Source organism: Sciurus vulgaris (assembly GCF_902686455.1).
Source record: "Sciurus vulgaris genome assembly, chromosome: 11".
Lineage (NCBI taxonomy): Eukaryota > Metazoa > Chordata > Mammalia > Rodentia > Sciuridae > Sciurus > Sciurus vulgaris.
The window spans coordinates 124,231,003-124,243,006 of NC_136472.1; the positions used below are offsets into that span (position 1 = coordinate 124,231,003).

At 41.7% G+C, this 12,004-nt stretch overlaps 1 protein-coding gene across 4 annotated transcripts in view; it reads right to left on the minus strand.

Moving 5' to 3' along the window:
* ETS1 (ETS proto-oncogene 1, transcription factor) overlaps positions 1-12,004 on the minus strand; it is a 126,922-nt gene that overhangs the window by 12,700 nt on the left and 102,218 nt on the right. For all 4 annotated transcript variants that reach the window (XM_079104126.1, XM_079104127.1, XM_079104129.1 and 1 more), the window contains one exon: positions 8,754-9,014. In XM_079104126.1, the coding sequence (XP_078960252.1) occupies positions 8,754-9,014 (261 nt within the window). The remainder of the gene's footprint in view (positions 1-8,753; positions 9,015-12,004) is intronic.

The following is a 12,004-nucleotide window of genomic DNA, read 5'->3' on the forward strand; positions in this document are numbered from 1 at the left end:
TGTGCTTTTCTCCCTGATCTTTCATGTTCTCACCAAGCTCACTCCACCCTATCATCATCTGGCACTGACCCAGAGTGAGTTGGGCAGCAGTCCCAAAGAGACAGATCCTGCCAGCATTAACTGAGGTAAAGGAGGTTGTCTTGTCCTGCCATCAGTGCCCAGGACGGGCTCAGCAGCAAGCCCAGCAGGCTGGCATGGGGCCAGCAGGACTGCCCCACCCAACTGGCACAGACCTAAGTGGAGCCCATTTGGTCAGTATGGCTTGCGTCTGAGAACCAGGCAGTTATACATTTTTAGTACATGGAGGAAAGACCTTTGTTTTGCTCTTTCTACACACCTGCACTTGTTCAAGGCACATGTGGGGGTGGGGCAGGAGAAAGGAGACAGGTCCCCTTTTTTAAAGGGGAAGCCTCTATTCAAACGCAGCCACCTCTTTCCTCTAAACCCACCACAAATGGTGCCTACCTAGGTTCAGCCTAACACTCAGATGTAAATTTGGACAGCGGGACAGTGAGTTCAAGTCAGGAAGTGGGTTTCTTCATAGGTTTTTCCTCCTGATGTCTTTCTTCTAGGGAACTGATTATGTTAAAGAAATCACCAGAGATGGTTTAGGCTTGGATTTAGGGTTAGTGGATGAGAAATTTCTTTAAAATCAAATAAATGTTTTTTTGTTTTTTTTTTTTTTTTTTCCCTAAATATCTAAAAGAAATGCTTTCCTAAGTATACACATAATAAGAAAAAGGATGGGTTCATTGATTAGGTTTAGAGAACAGGACTGCAGAAGTCTGAAAACTATAGCTTTCTCAGTAGGATTATCAAGTTCATTTCTGGAATTGATTTTATCCTGGGGGAAAGTTTTCCCTGCATATCATAGATGAGAGAAATCATTGGTCAAGCACATTAGAAGTCTTGAGGAGGTGAACTGGATCCCAAGCAATCACTAATACACTGGAATTTTCAAGCATTTACCCAGAAAATGATTTCTGAACACCCCTCAAGTGCAAGGCATTGTGGCCAGCTTGGGGCAAAACAAACCATAATATTAACAGCACTATATGGAGATACATACCAAAAGCTTTTGGTTCCCCATAATGTGATGAGCCGAAAGTGTCCTACTATGCAGTTAAAGAATTAAGGCCAGAGAACCCAGACTGATGAGACCTTTACAAAGAACTGTACCTCCTTGGTCTGAAGGTCAAACACCTCCACAGAGCTCTGCCTGGGACCATTTCTCCAGCACCTCCCAACCTCCCTGCAGAGTTTAAACTTTCACATTCAATCATCCTGGGAGAACTTTCACTCTTGTTATCTCTCAGGGAGAGGTGAGTCACACAGAAAACAATGCATTGGGAGAGTTACAGCCAACATTATGCACTGAGCTCAGAAGCACATTATGGGCCACCAAGAGCACTGAGACACATGGTACTGAGTCCCGACTTATATTGAGCCAGATGGAAAAGCTGTGCTGGCCTAATTGAGCCATGTTCATGGGTCAGGTCTGACATGCATTCAAAACTTTGTGCTATTCAGATCTCCTGTTGCAGAATGGTTCTACCATGTCCACCCCAAGGCTATGCTTCCTTGGGGGCTGCTGCAGCCAGGGATTGAACATGGTCATGCACGCCCACTCCTGTGACACATGGATCTCCTCCACTGGGCAACTCTGACCAAGGATTCCCCTCCAGCCTGTCCGAACATTCTTGGAATTCAGCTACAGCTGTGGCTTTTCCTACACAAATCTCCTTCCTTCCAGACCTGCAGCATGGTCTAAAGGCTCCCAGCAACTTCTCTTTCTCCCTCCTCCTTGTCCTTCATAGATGCTCCTCCCATAAATGACTTGCACGTCAAGTCTTGGCATCTACTTCTCAGCAGTCCCAAACTAACACACTATTTTCTTATTAATTGTCACACATTGTGAAAAACTTTGAAAGGCATTTTCCTTGGATGCTACATGGCTTTGGGCTAGACATCCTCCTCAAAAAAAAAAAAAAAATCAACCCCCCATTTGTACAATAAGGATAACAGAACCTTTTTCATGTGGCTTTTAGCAGGGGTTAAAATACTAATCAACTATATGAAAAATACTAGCATACAGTAGGAGCTTAACTCATGTTGACTGAGCTGCATAACTGAACTGCTGCACCCCATGACACTGCCAGCAATTGCTAGAATTCTATGAATAAGATGCATTGTCCCCTGACCTCAAAGAACTTAGAACTATCCTGGAAGGATAAGAAGTTTAGAGAATAATATGGAATAGTAGTAACAGCTGGTACTTAGAGAGTACTTCCTACCTACCAACAATGTCCTGGGGGCTTTCCAAAAACTCATTTGTTAATTCTCACAATAAGCCTATGAGACCAAACTATTACCATTTTGCAGATGAGAAAAAAGAGGCATGGAGGTATGAGCAATGCCCAATGTCACAGAGCTGGTCATTGGCAGACTCATAATTTCTACTGAACATAGGCACTGAAATGTAATTGGTAATAAAGCAGCACTGGATGGCCACCCTCTCGTGTATCTAACCTGGACTTCAATCTGAAGGCATTCCCAAGTGACAGATGGGTGCTAACATTGCAACCAATCTGCAGGTATCACATGAAAGTCATCTGACGAAGAACAGGGGAAGGGCTACGCTTTTCTGGAATGGAGCCTCCACCCAGATAGTTACCACTTATTCTCCCTGGCAGGGAAGGCCATCCAGGGAAAAGAAAGAGATGCCAAGGGGCAGAGTAAGACTACCCGGGACATCTGGCAGGGCCTTTCCCAATAGAAGTGACAGGGGGTTTCCAAGGCTTACTACTTAAAGGCAACTAGGACTTTTGTGAATATTTCAGTAGCATGCTGGCTGCATTTTGCTCAAGGGAAACATTTTGCTTCAAAGGAAAAAAGGCGGAGCTTCAGACTGGAGACAGAGTGAAATTCCTGAATAGCTACCACCCAATTCCATCATTTGTAATGAGATTTTGTTAAAGAAACAGTGACCCCAAAAATGTGAGACTCAGAGTCCCCTCTTAGACAGTCAGGAGGACTGTTTACAGGATAAAAGGGTCAAGTGGTGAGTTTCCTGCTATCCCAAATCCAGGCAGGCACCCACAAGGTCTCAGAGAGAGATAAATAGCAGCAAGGTCAGGGCAGATGGTAAAGTGTAAATGAACTTTTTCTGCCTGAAAGGCAGCTTCCAAAGTACTACCAGAGCTAAATTAAGACACAGGTGGTTCGGCCACCGATTGTGGCCTTCAAAAGCCACCAACGGAAATAGGGAACCTCCATTTTCCACATCTTCTCAAAGACACTTAGAAAAAAGTTACTAGTGAGGCCAAGTCCTCTAACCATACCAGAGGAAGATGATTAAGAAACATCATCACAAAGCTAATTAGTTAAGAAGCAGAAGGAGTAAAGCTGTTCTGCAGAAAAACTGAAAAAAGGGCTTTCCCTCCCATCTAGTTCAAATCTTTCTGGGAATTTTCCTCCCTAGTCTTCATAAGTATTCCCCTGTCAATCTTACAACCAAACAACATGTTAGCCTATTACTCTATTGAGGAACACCCCCACACACAAGTCCATCCCACATGTCCATCCCTTAGGATCCACTGCCAAGCACAGCAAATCAGCATCCCTCCTAGCTTCTGAGCTGTTGGCCAGCAGGAAGGTCTGTTTAAGCTGAGAGATCTAGCTGGTTTTCCTGCTACCTGCTACCCACAATGGCCTCTGAGTAAGCAAGCAAAGATGCTCTGTTTCTGAGCTTGCTCATTCCTAAGCTCTTTTCCTTTTACCCATCCAGGTACATGGCACTGAGACTGATGGCTTCCGCAATGCTGTGAGCCAGCCCTAGCTTCGCCTGACCCAAAAACCCCCATGAAGTCACTTAACTTCTTTGGGCTACTGCACAGACTGGGCACCAGAGTTCTATGCTCATGTCAACAAATTGGCCCTTCTCGACTTTATTCAACTCACATCATCTTATAATCAATATCATTTGTATGGAGAGACTTTGTATTCCGGAGGTTGGCTCCAGTAATCCCTCCAAATTGAAAAGCTCTGCACTGGCCCTAACAACATAGCCACCTGTGTTTAGAACATTTAAAATCTGCATAAATTCACACTACCCTGGTAGCTTGCCTTGGTGACCCCTCTCACCTTTCCTTATCTAGGTTCACTACCAATAGCTTTTGCAGTCATTTGTACCCAAGTACACTGAGATTATTTTGCAACCCAGCTTTCCTTCAGAAAACTGTGATTTTACGTAATGCTGCCAAATCTCAGGTTGCATTCTGAATTGAAGGGTTTGGAAGCACTTCTTTTTGCAGTAAACTTTGTTATTCTCAAAAACATGTTTTAGCAGTAGCTTTGGATTACTAACATCTAAAACTCAACTGCAAGTTAGAACTCCAAAGTTCTGGGCTTGGCCTGGGGACTTTCTTATATGACTTCAGATTGGCTCCAGTGCCATCTATATGAATGACGAGAAGAAAGTTCATTTCAGGGCAGAAGCAAGTTATGACCTATAGGGGAAGTATATGAGGCTTCTTTTTCTAATAATGTGCTAATTTTCTTTCTTTCTTTTTTTTTTAAGTGCAAAAGGGTTTATTTACAAAATCTCAAATTTTCAATAAAACGAAGTTTTTCTAAAGGGCTAATTTTAATATGCTTCTCTCTCTCTCTCTCTCTCACATACACACACACACACACACACACACACACACACACACTCGAGACTTGGAACTTGAATCCCACATAGTCCCAATTGAGTCTTAAACTGAGAGACTATCTGCTTACAAAAATCTATACAAACACAATTCCATGACAGTTAATGGATGACTTTGGGCTTGGCCTTTTGCAGGCTCCAGGTAAAAAGAGAACCACTTCATTCATAACTGCAACTCAAAGGGTAGGGATATACCTAGACCTTAACAAGGGCTTTTCCACCAGACCCACACATTAACAACAGCAGACATGGTAGGAATGGACCCTTATCTGTGGTTATGTCTGGCCATCTGGAGTGACATTCAATAAAGGTGATTCACAGTCCAGTAACTCTGGACCAAAGCCAAAGGCTAGCTCTACTCTCTCCCACATACCCTCATGTGTACAGTGTGTGTAAGTGATAAGATGGAGACAAGGTTCTCAACCCTCCACGGAAGCAAGAGACAGATCCAGGGAGCATTCTCTGAACCCTTAATAAGGAGAACAGATTTTGTATTCAGAATGAAACATCTGGCACTTAAGATTTAATTCAGGAGCAACTTCTACCTTCCTACAGATTGAAATTTCACAGCCTTGAATAAGTCACTTTCTCGTGCTTCAGTTTCACCATCTATAAATGGGTCTGGAAGAAGAGAGGGGAAGAGAGAATACTATATGATAATCCGACAGAATGCTCTATTTCTGCTGAAATGGAAAAACAAACAAACTAAAAAGAATCAGAGAGGTCTATGTTTTTCAAGGATCAGGAAAGCATTTAACTAAGATCTATAAAACATATAGAAAACACTGGGCTGCTTTCCTCAGACTGTGTTGTAATTAGAAGGAGTTCAGAATGTATCTTTGAACAAGAGAAAATGGAGCTTTCTGATTGTATCAGCTTGATAACCGTAAGCAGTTCACAGTAAGGTAAGGAGGTACATTTTGGCGGAAGCCAACACTGCATTTGATGTATTCTTAACTCAGCTAACAGGCAGGCTTTCAAGCCATGTTATCTGCCCCCACATCTCGACCTAATTTACCAAGTTGCTATGGGAGCCCAGTGAAGGTTGATGCAATTTTCTTATCTTTGGAGAAAGAATGTAACAGTGCAAGAGAATGTGAAAATTCAGTTTGTAACTGATTTCCACACTTACAGTGCAGTAACTAAGACATCGTATGAAGAAGTAAAATGTATTTCTTTGAAGGTGATACAAGTAAAAGCTTGGCTTGTGGTCTAAGGGCAGAAAGATGGAGTCTTCCCAGCTCTGAGTCTAAATATCCACCCATGACTTTGGGTCAACTAGTCATGATGTATAGATACAATTGTTGCTCCTGAGTGGCCACACACATTTTGGAACAATTGAAATTTAAGATAGAAAACAGGGACAGAACCTGAGATAGAAAATATGTGTAACTTTTATGAACAAGAAAAAAGTATTTCTGCCACTTCATAATGATTTCCATGTTACAAAGGACTTTTTCAAATTTTGCCTCATCTTAAATGTCTACCTAAAGCCAGACACTAATTTGTAGGCATTGCCTTTGGTGGGGAATGAGGCAGAAGCAGAATGGGTATGTTCCATCCTCTTCCCCATTCCTTAGACTGCATCTTAAATGAGAAGGAGCTGCAAGGAGGGTACAAGATCTGGGAACCACCATGTAACAGGTGGGAACTACATTTCAAGGGAATGTTACTGTTTTGGCCTGCAGTGCAGACAAAGGGTGTTAACCAGACATGGAATACACAGTAAAAATATAAAAATTGGGGCTGCTCCCATACATCTAACATACCCCAACCTTCATTCAGACCACAACAATAAGAGAATTCAGTTTGAGTCTAAGGTCATTTACAATAACGCGCATCCTGTGGGACAGCAAGCCCTTGAGGGCTACTGTCTTATCTGCACTCAACATGTGCTCATTTGCTGAAATAATTGATCTGTTATAAATAGGGGATTTTCCTCCCATGTCTAGCACACTGTCTAGCACTCATTTGCTTAATTAATTGATTTGGTTCAACTACATTTTCACACATCTCCTACCAGCAAGATAAGGATGAACACTTCCACTTCACTAAAAGAAGAACAGGGTACAAGGTGAATTTGTTTAAAATCACCCAGTGTGATAGAGCTGAGAGGGAACACAGAGGACTTCTGTTTTCTGCACTATTATTCTCACCACTATTTGAGAGAGTCTGCAAAGTTAAACCCCAACTATAAAGAAGAAACAACAGCATGGTCAGATACTTAAAGTACTATTTTTTTTTTTAATTCAAAAGGTTGCCTCCGTCTTTAAGACTTGTAAATGCTCATAATCCCTCCTCTCTTCCACTCACTGAGTATTTTACCCCTAATTGCAGGTGGGAAGGAAGGAAGGAAGGAAGGAAGGAAGGAAGGAAGGAAGGAAGGAAGGAAGGAAGGAAGGAAGGAAGGAAGGAAGGAAGGAAGGAAGGAAGGAAGGAAGGAGGGGAGGGAGGGAGGGAGGAAAAGAGGGAGGGGGAGGAAGGGCAAGCACCTGTAAAACAATATCCAAACAATGGTGATGTCAATCATTTTAGAACTATCTTGGGCTTTTACTTCTCTTCCCAATTAAGCAGACTTCTCCCTTCCCTCCTCCATCAGTGGATCCAACCAGAGTCGAGTTCTACCTACAGGCACTGGCACTGGTGTACATCCTGAGAGAGATACAATATACTTTTCCTCATTCCGAGATGTCTTGAATGAAAATGGGTAAACTCTCTAACAATCTGCTATCCAGAGACTGGAAAGGACTCCCTTGAAATGTAGTTCCCACCTGTTAGCCATGTTTAAGCCAAGACTATGGGATATTTTAGAAAGAATGAAGAGGGGATCTTTCCTCACCTGTGATTCTGTATATAGACCATGATTACACAATTCCTGAGCACTATCCAGGCAAACCACACTGGAATCTTTGTGAAAGGAAAATAAGTAATGTACCCTTGATCCTTGAGGGGGGAATAATTTAACTGTTTGAGTTTTGTTCTCAAAGATAAGTAGGACTTCCTCAGACAAATCCTGAGACTTCCTGCACAATAGGTACCTAACACTCTCAGATCAGACAGGTATGTCCATAGAAACACAGATTCTGCTGTGTTCTATCACACAGAGTTCACACATAACCTGTCCAGGATAGAGGATATTAGAAGAGAATAAAGGCCTACTTACATCTCAGTCATCAAAGCCTAAAACAAGCTCACCCACAATACAACACATTTTAGAAAACATATCTTAGAGAAAGGATTGGATGAGCAACACATCAACTAATGCTTTGCTGGACATTTCTCAGATACCAACTGCACTATTTCCCAGAATCGGCAGCTTATGTGCCATATAATCCATTTGAACAATCAATGATCTACTCTATTCCCAGATTTTCAACCAAAACCCAAGCTTGTAATGTACATCTTCTGTTTTCTGCCATCTTTCTTCACTCACTGCTACTATAATTAAAGCTTTCACTCCTAGAAAAAAAAAAAATTGACCATAAAACTAAGTGAGGAAAAAAGGCTTCCTATGTAAGGCCAGGATGGATCTGGACAGTGTTTAAGCCCACAAAGAACACTTTTCCCACATTAGAACAGCTAGCCTAATGATAACTGTACTACAAAACAGCCTAGCTTATAGGCCATTCAATTATGCCTTTGAGAAAGGCAGTTGCTGGTTTTGTATTTGGAAAGACCTCCCAAGAGCAGGCCAGAAAATGTTCCTTAATGCCAGGCCACTAGACCAAGTTTCCAAGAACACCAAATCATTATAGTTCCCTTCCCCTAGATATAGAAAAGGCCAAAAATGTAAGTTTCCTGCCAGTCTTAGAAATTCCACTTTGGGATAGAATACTACTTGCCTCCAAAAATCAATGGTTATTCACAAGCAGAGTAGCTTGAGACACTGACAAACTCTTAGAGACATCTTTCCACTCTACCCGAAAAGAAAGAGTGTGTCATTTGGTCTCTGGGTAGATAGCACAGTGCCTTCCCCTGACCTCCACCCCAGCCCCCATACAAATATGCAGACAGCCTGCCTAGGAAAGAGCAGAGGGCCTACCTGTGTAGCCAGCCAGGGCAGCAGCAGGAATGACAGGCTTGTCCTTGTTGAGGTCAGCACGGTCACGCACATAGTCCTTGAAGGTGCCCTTGGGCTTGTGGTTGGGCAGTGCAGCCGGGTAGTCCTCTGAGTCGAAGCTGTCATAGGAGGGAACACGCTGCAGGCTGTTGAAAGATGACTGGCTGCTCCAGGACTGGGTGAGGCGGTCACAACTATCGTAGCTCTCTATGCTCTCAAAAGAGTCCTGGCCCCCGAGTTTACCTGGAGGTAAAGGAGGAGGTAGGAAAAGGACAGGGGAGGAGGGATTGGGAAAAACAACTGTAAAAACCCTCATACGGGACAGGTTGCTAATAAGATCTGCAAGAGAGGTGGAGGAAGGGAGGGGCCCATGGGAATAGAAGCTCCAGATTTTCTCTGGGAAAGGGGGTTGGGCTGCAATCTGAAGCCACCACTTCTCTCTGCCTGGCTTATAGCTCCTAGTTCAGAGGCTCAGAGTCAAATGCTGCTCGTATCTCTCAGAGAGACACAGCAGTATTTGGGATCTCAAAAATTCTAAAGTCAGAAATCTCAAAGCTGAGAATCATACATGATATTATGGAATTTCCAGTTGATATAGTAGAACCACTGAAATAATGAAGAAATCAGAGCAGTGTCAGAGGAAATCCTTTTCCAACTCAAGCCAATGACATTATTTCAAAAGTTTTAATTTGCAAAGTAGTTTGATCATAAGAAAAAAAATTCCATTAGACTAAGCGCAGACTGACCTTTCTTGACCTTGGAACTAAAATGTTATTTTTAACATTTTTCCCAAATACTATTTTCGAATGAAATACATGTCCTGCCTTTATGCCTTCCCAAATAGAGAAGGAAGTTATGGGATGCTATTTCCAGGAGATTAGAGGAAAAAAAAAAAAAAAAAACAACTATCAATCTTTTAAAAACAAAATCACATTCATTATCCTTTTCAAGTAATGATTCTGTACTTGAAATGTATGCTTCACTGGGGAAGTATGGAGAGTGAAAAAAAAAGAAGCTGATTAAGGAGTTAAGGGCTATAGCAGTGACAGAAGTTCTCTACTCTGTGAGTTGCTTAAGGCATTCTTAACTGACCACAAGATCATGCAAGTTCATTAATTTCCCAAACCAGGTTATAAACAGCTGCTAAGATTGCACAATAGCTCTTGGAGAAATTTCCATTGGCAAAAAATGCCATTAAAAAAGAGGCTAACAAAAAAAATTTTTTTTGAGGAAAATAAATGCATCTTAGAGCTAAAAGATTCCTAGGAATGTTTTCTATATTTTATGTTCAGAGAATTTTCATGCAACTTACAGCAAATTATAGACTAGATGGCCACCTCAATGTAGCACATGCCAAGAGGCAAAAGGAGGTAACAAACTTTCTACAGAAAGACCTATAAATGTTTCCAATTGTTCAAGACTGGTTGATCTATAAATTTCAAATTCTAGAATAAGCTTGGCTTGCACAACCTCTCATTAGTGTACTTCCAGAGTATTCTCCCCTTCAACAGTGTGGATTGGTGAAACAAACAAAATCCAAATATGAACAGGTGCCCAAATTAAAATTAAATTCATAGGAAAATATGCTGCTCCCAAAATTTTTTTTAAAATACATATAAAATATATTCAAGTTGAGTATGTACTTTTTATACAATCCAGTGTTATAGATTTTCTGTAATCCCTATTCCCTCCAGTACTGCTTATAATAGAAAGGACGTATTATCTGCTTCATTTAATTCCTTCTTCTATTCATCCACTAAGGGTAAACTCCAGAAGGCAAATCAAAGAGCCTCATGGAGTGATCAGTCTAGCCTACCCATTCCCTGTCACATCTGTACCTCTTTATTATCATTAAAAGTAAAGGAGTCGTCTCTTACAGTTCACATTAAATGACTCAGGGAAATAGTTCACAAACAGAATGCCTTGGCCTTTTTATAGTAGAACAGGAAATTTTCTGGCATCTCATAAAAAGGTGTTTGCACATACCAGCTATTGATCTTAAGAGTCATTCAATTTCTCTGTGAGACAAGCATGCCAAAAGTCTAAGAAAGAGAACTTATATTTTCATGAAGAACATCCCACCAAGTCACCAATATTCAGATACTACCAATGCTTAAGCCTCCAGAAATGATTCTTATCTCTATCAGCCACCTTTATATTTGGAGGGCAAGGAGATCAGAATTTCCACAAGCAAGACAGTTGAGTTTCCAAGGAGTCCAATAAGCAAGGGCACTAAACTAGGCTATAACCACTCTCTGGCAACCTCCCAAACATGAGCCAAATGCAACTCAGTTGAGAACTGCGGTTTATAGCAGAAGGCAGCTTTCATTTTAGCTCTATTTCACAACCCTAGAGCTGGAAACATTCATTTACGGGTATTTTCTCCAAAAATGGGTTGAATCCAACTGGATTAGACATTTGGTTCTGCTACTGTGCTCACGCAGGGAAGCACGTGACCTCTGAGATGTCCACTGGCCAGCTTTTCTCAGAAATGCCTCAACAAGGTCCTTCCAAAGCTCTGTGACTCCACAAAACAGACCTCAGAGCGCTCATAACAGTAGACGGGAGCCCTACAGCAACCCGCTGAACAGACTAACACAAAGACAGTCCTTAGAGTCCCAGTAAGTGGGACAGAGAAGTACTTTGTAAACTATAATGCAGTATATGAATACCATGATTATTAATAACAATCTGTTAACAGTAATGCTTTCAGTCTGGACCTATCACACCATCTCAGATTCAGTCAGCCCTTGGAATTGGTCTTATTTGCAGCACTTCTAACATACAGAAAGCGGACCTACACAAAATGGTCTTTCCCTTAAGTTTCTGTAGCCTAAATCTTGGAGGGAAGAAGTGAGAGTGGAGCCAAAGAGAAATACTTCATGTTCCTTTACAAGGGTCACTTTTGGTTTATAGTCATTAGTTTGGGGTTGAAGGGGTGGTGGGGACCAAAACCAAGAACCAAGAAAAGGAGAGGGGAAAGGGGCAATTACACAAATGCAAAGCCAGACGCAATTTCAAAACAATGTGACAGTAGATCTATCCAAAGTTACAATATGGCTGAACCCCAAACCCACAACTCAGTCTCATTACACATATGCAGAGAAAGCACCATGAGAAAGTTGTTCTAATTCTTTGACCTGCCTGAGAAGAAAGACACACACACACTGTGTGAATGTATTTAAATAGACATGCACCCAAAATAAAAGACTCAGAAAGGGGAAGGCAGAACT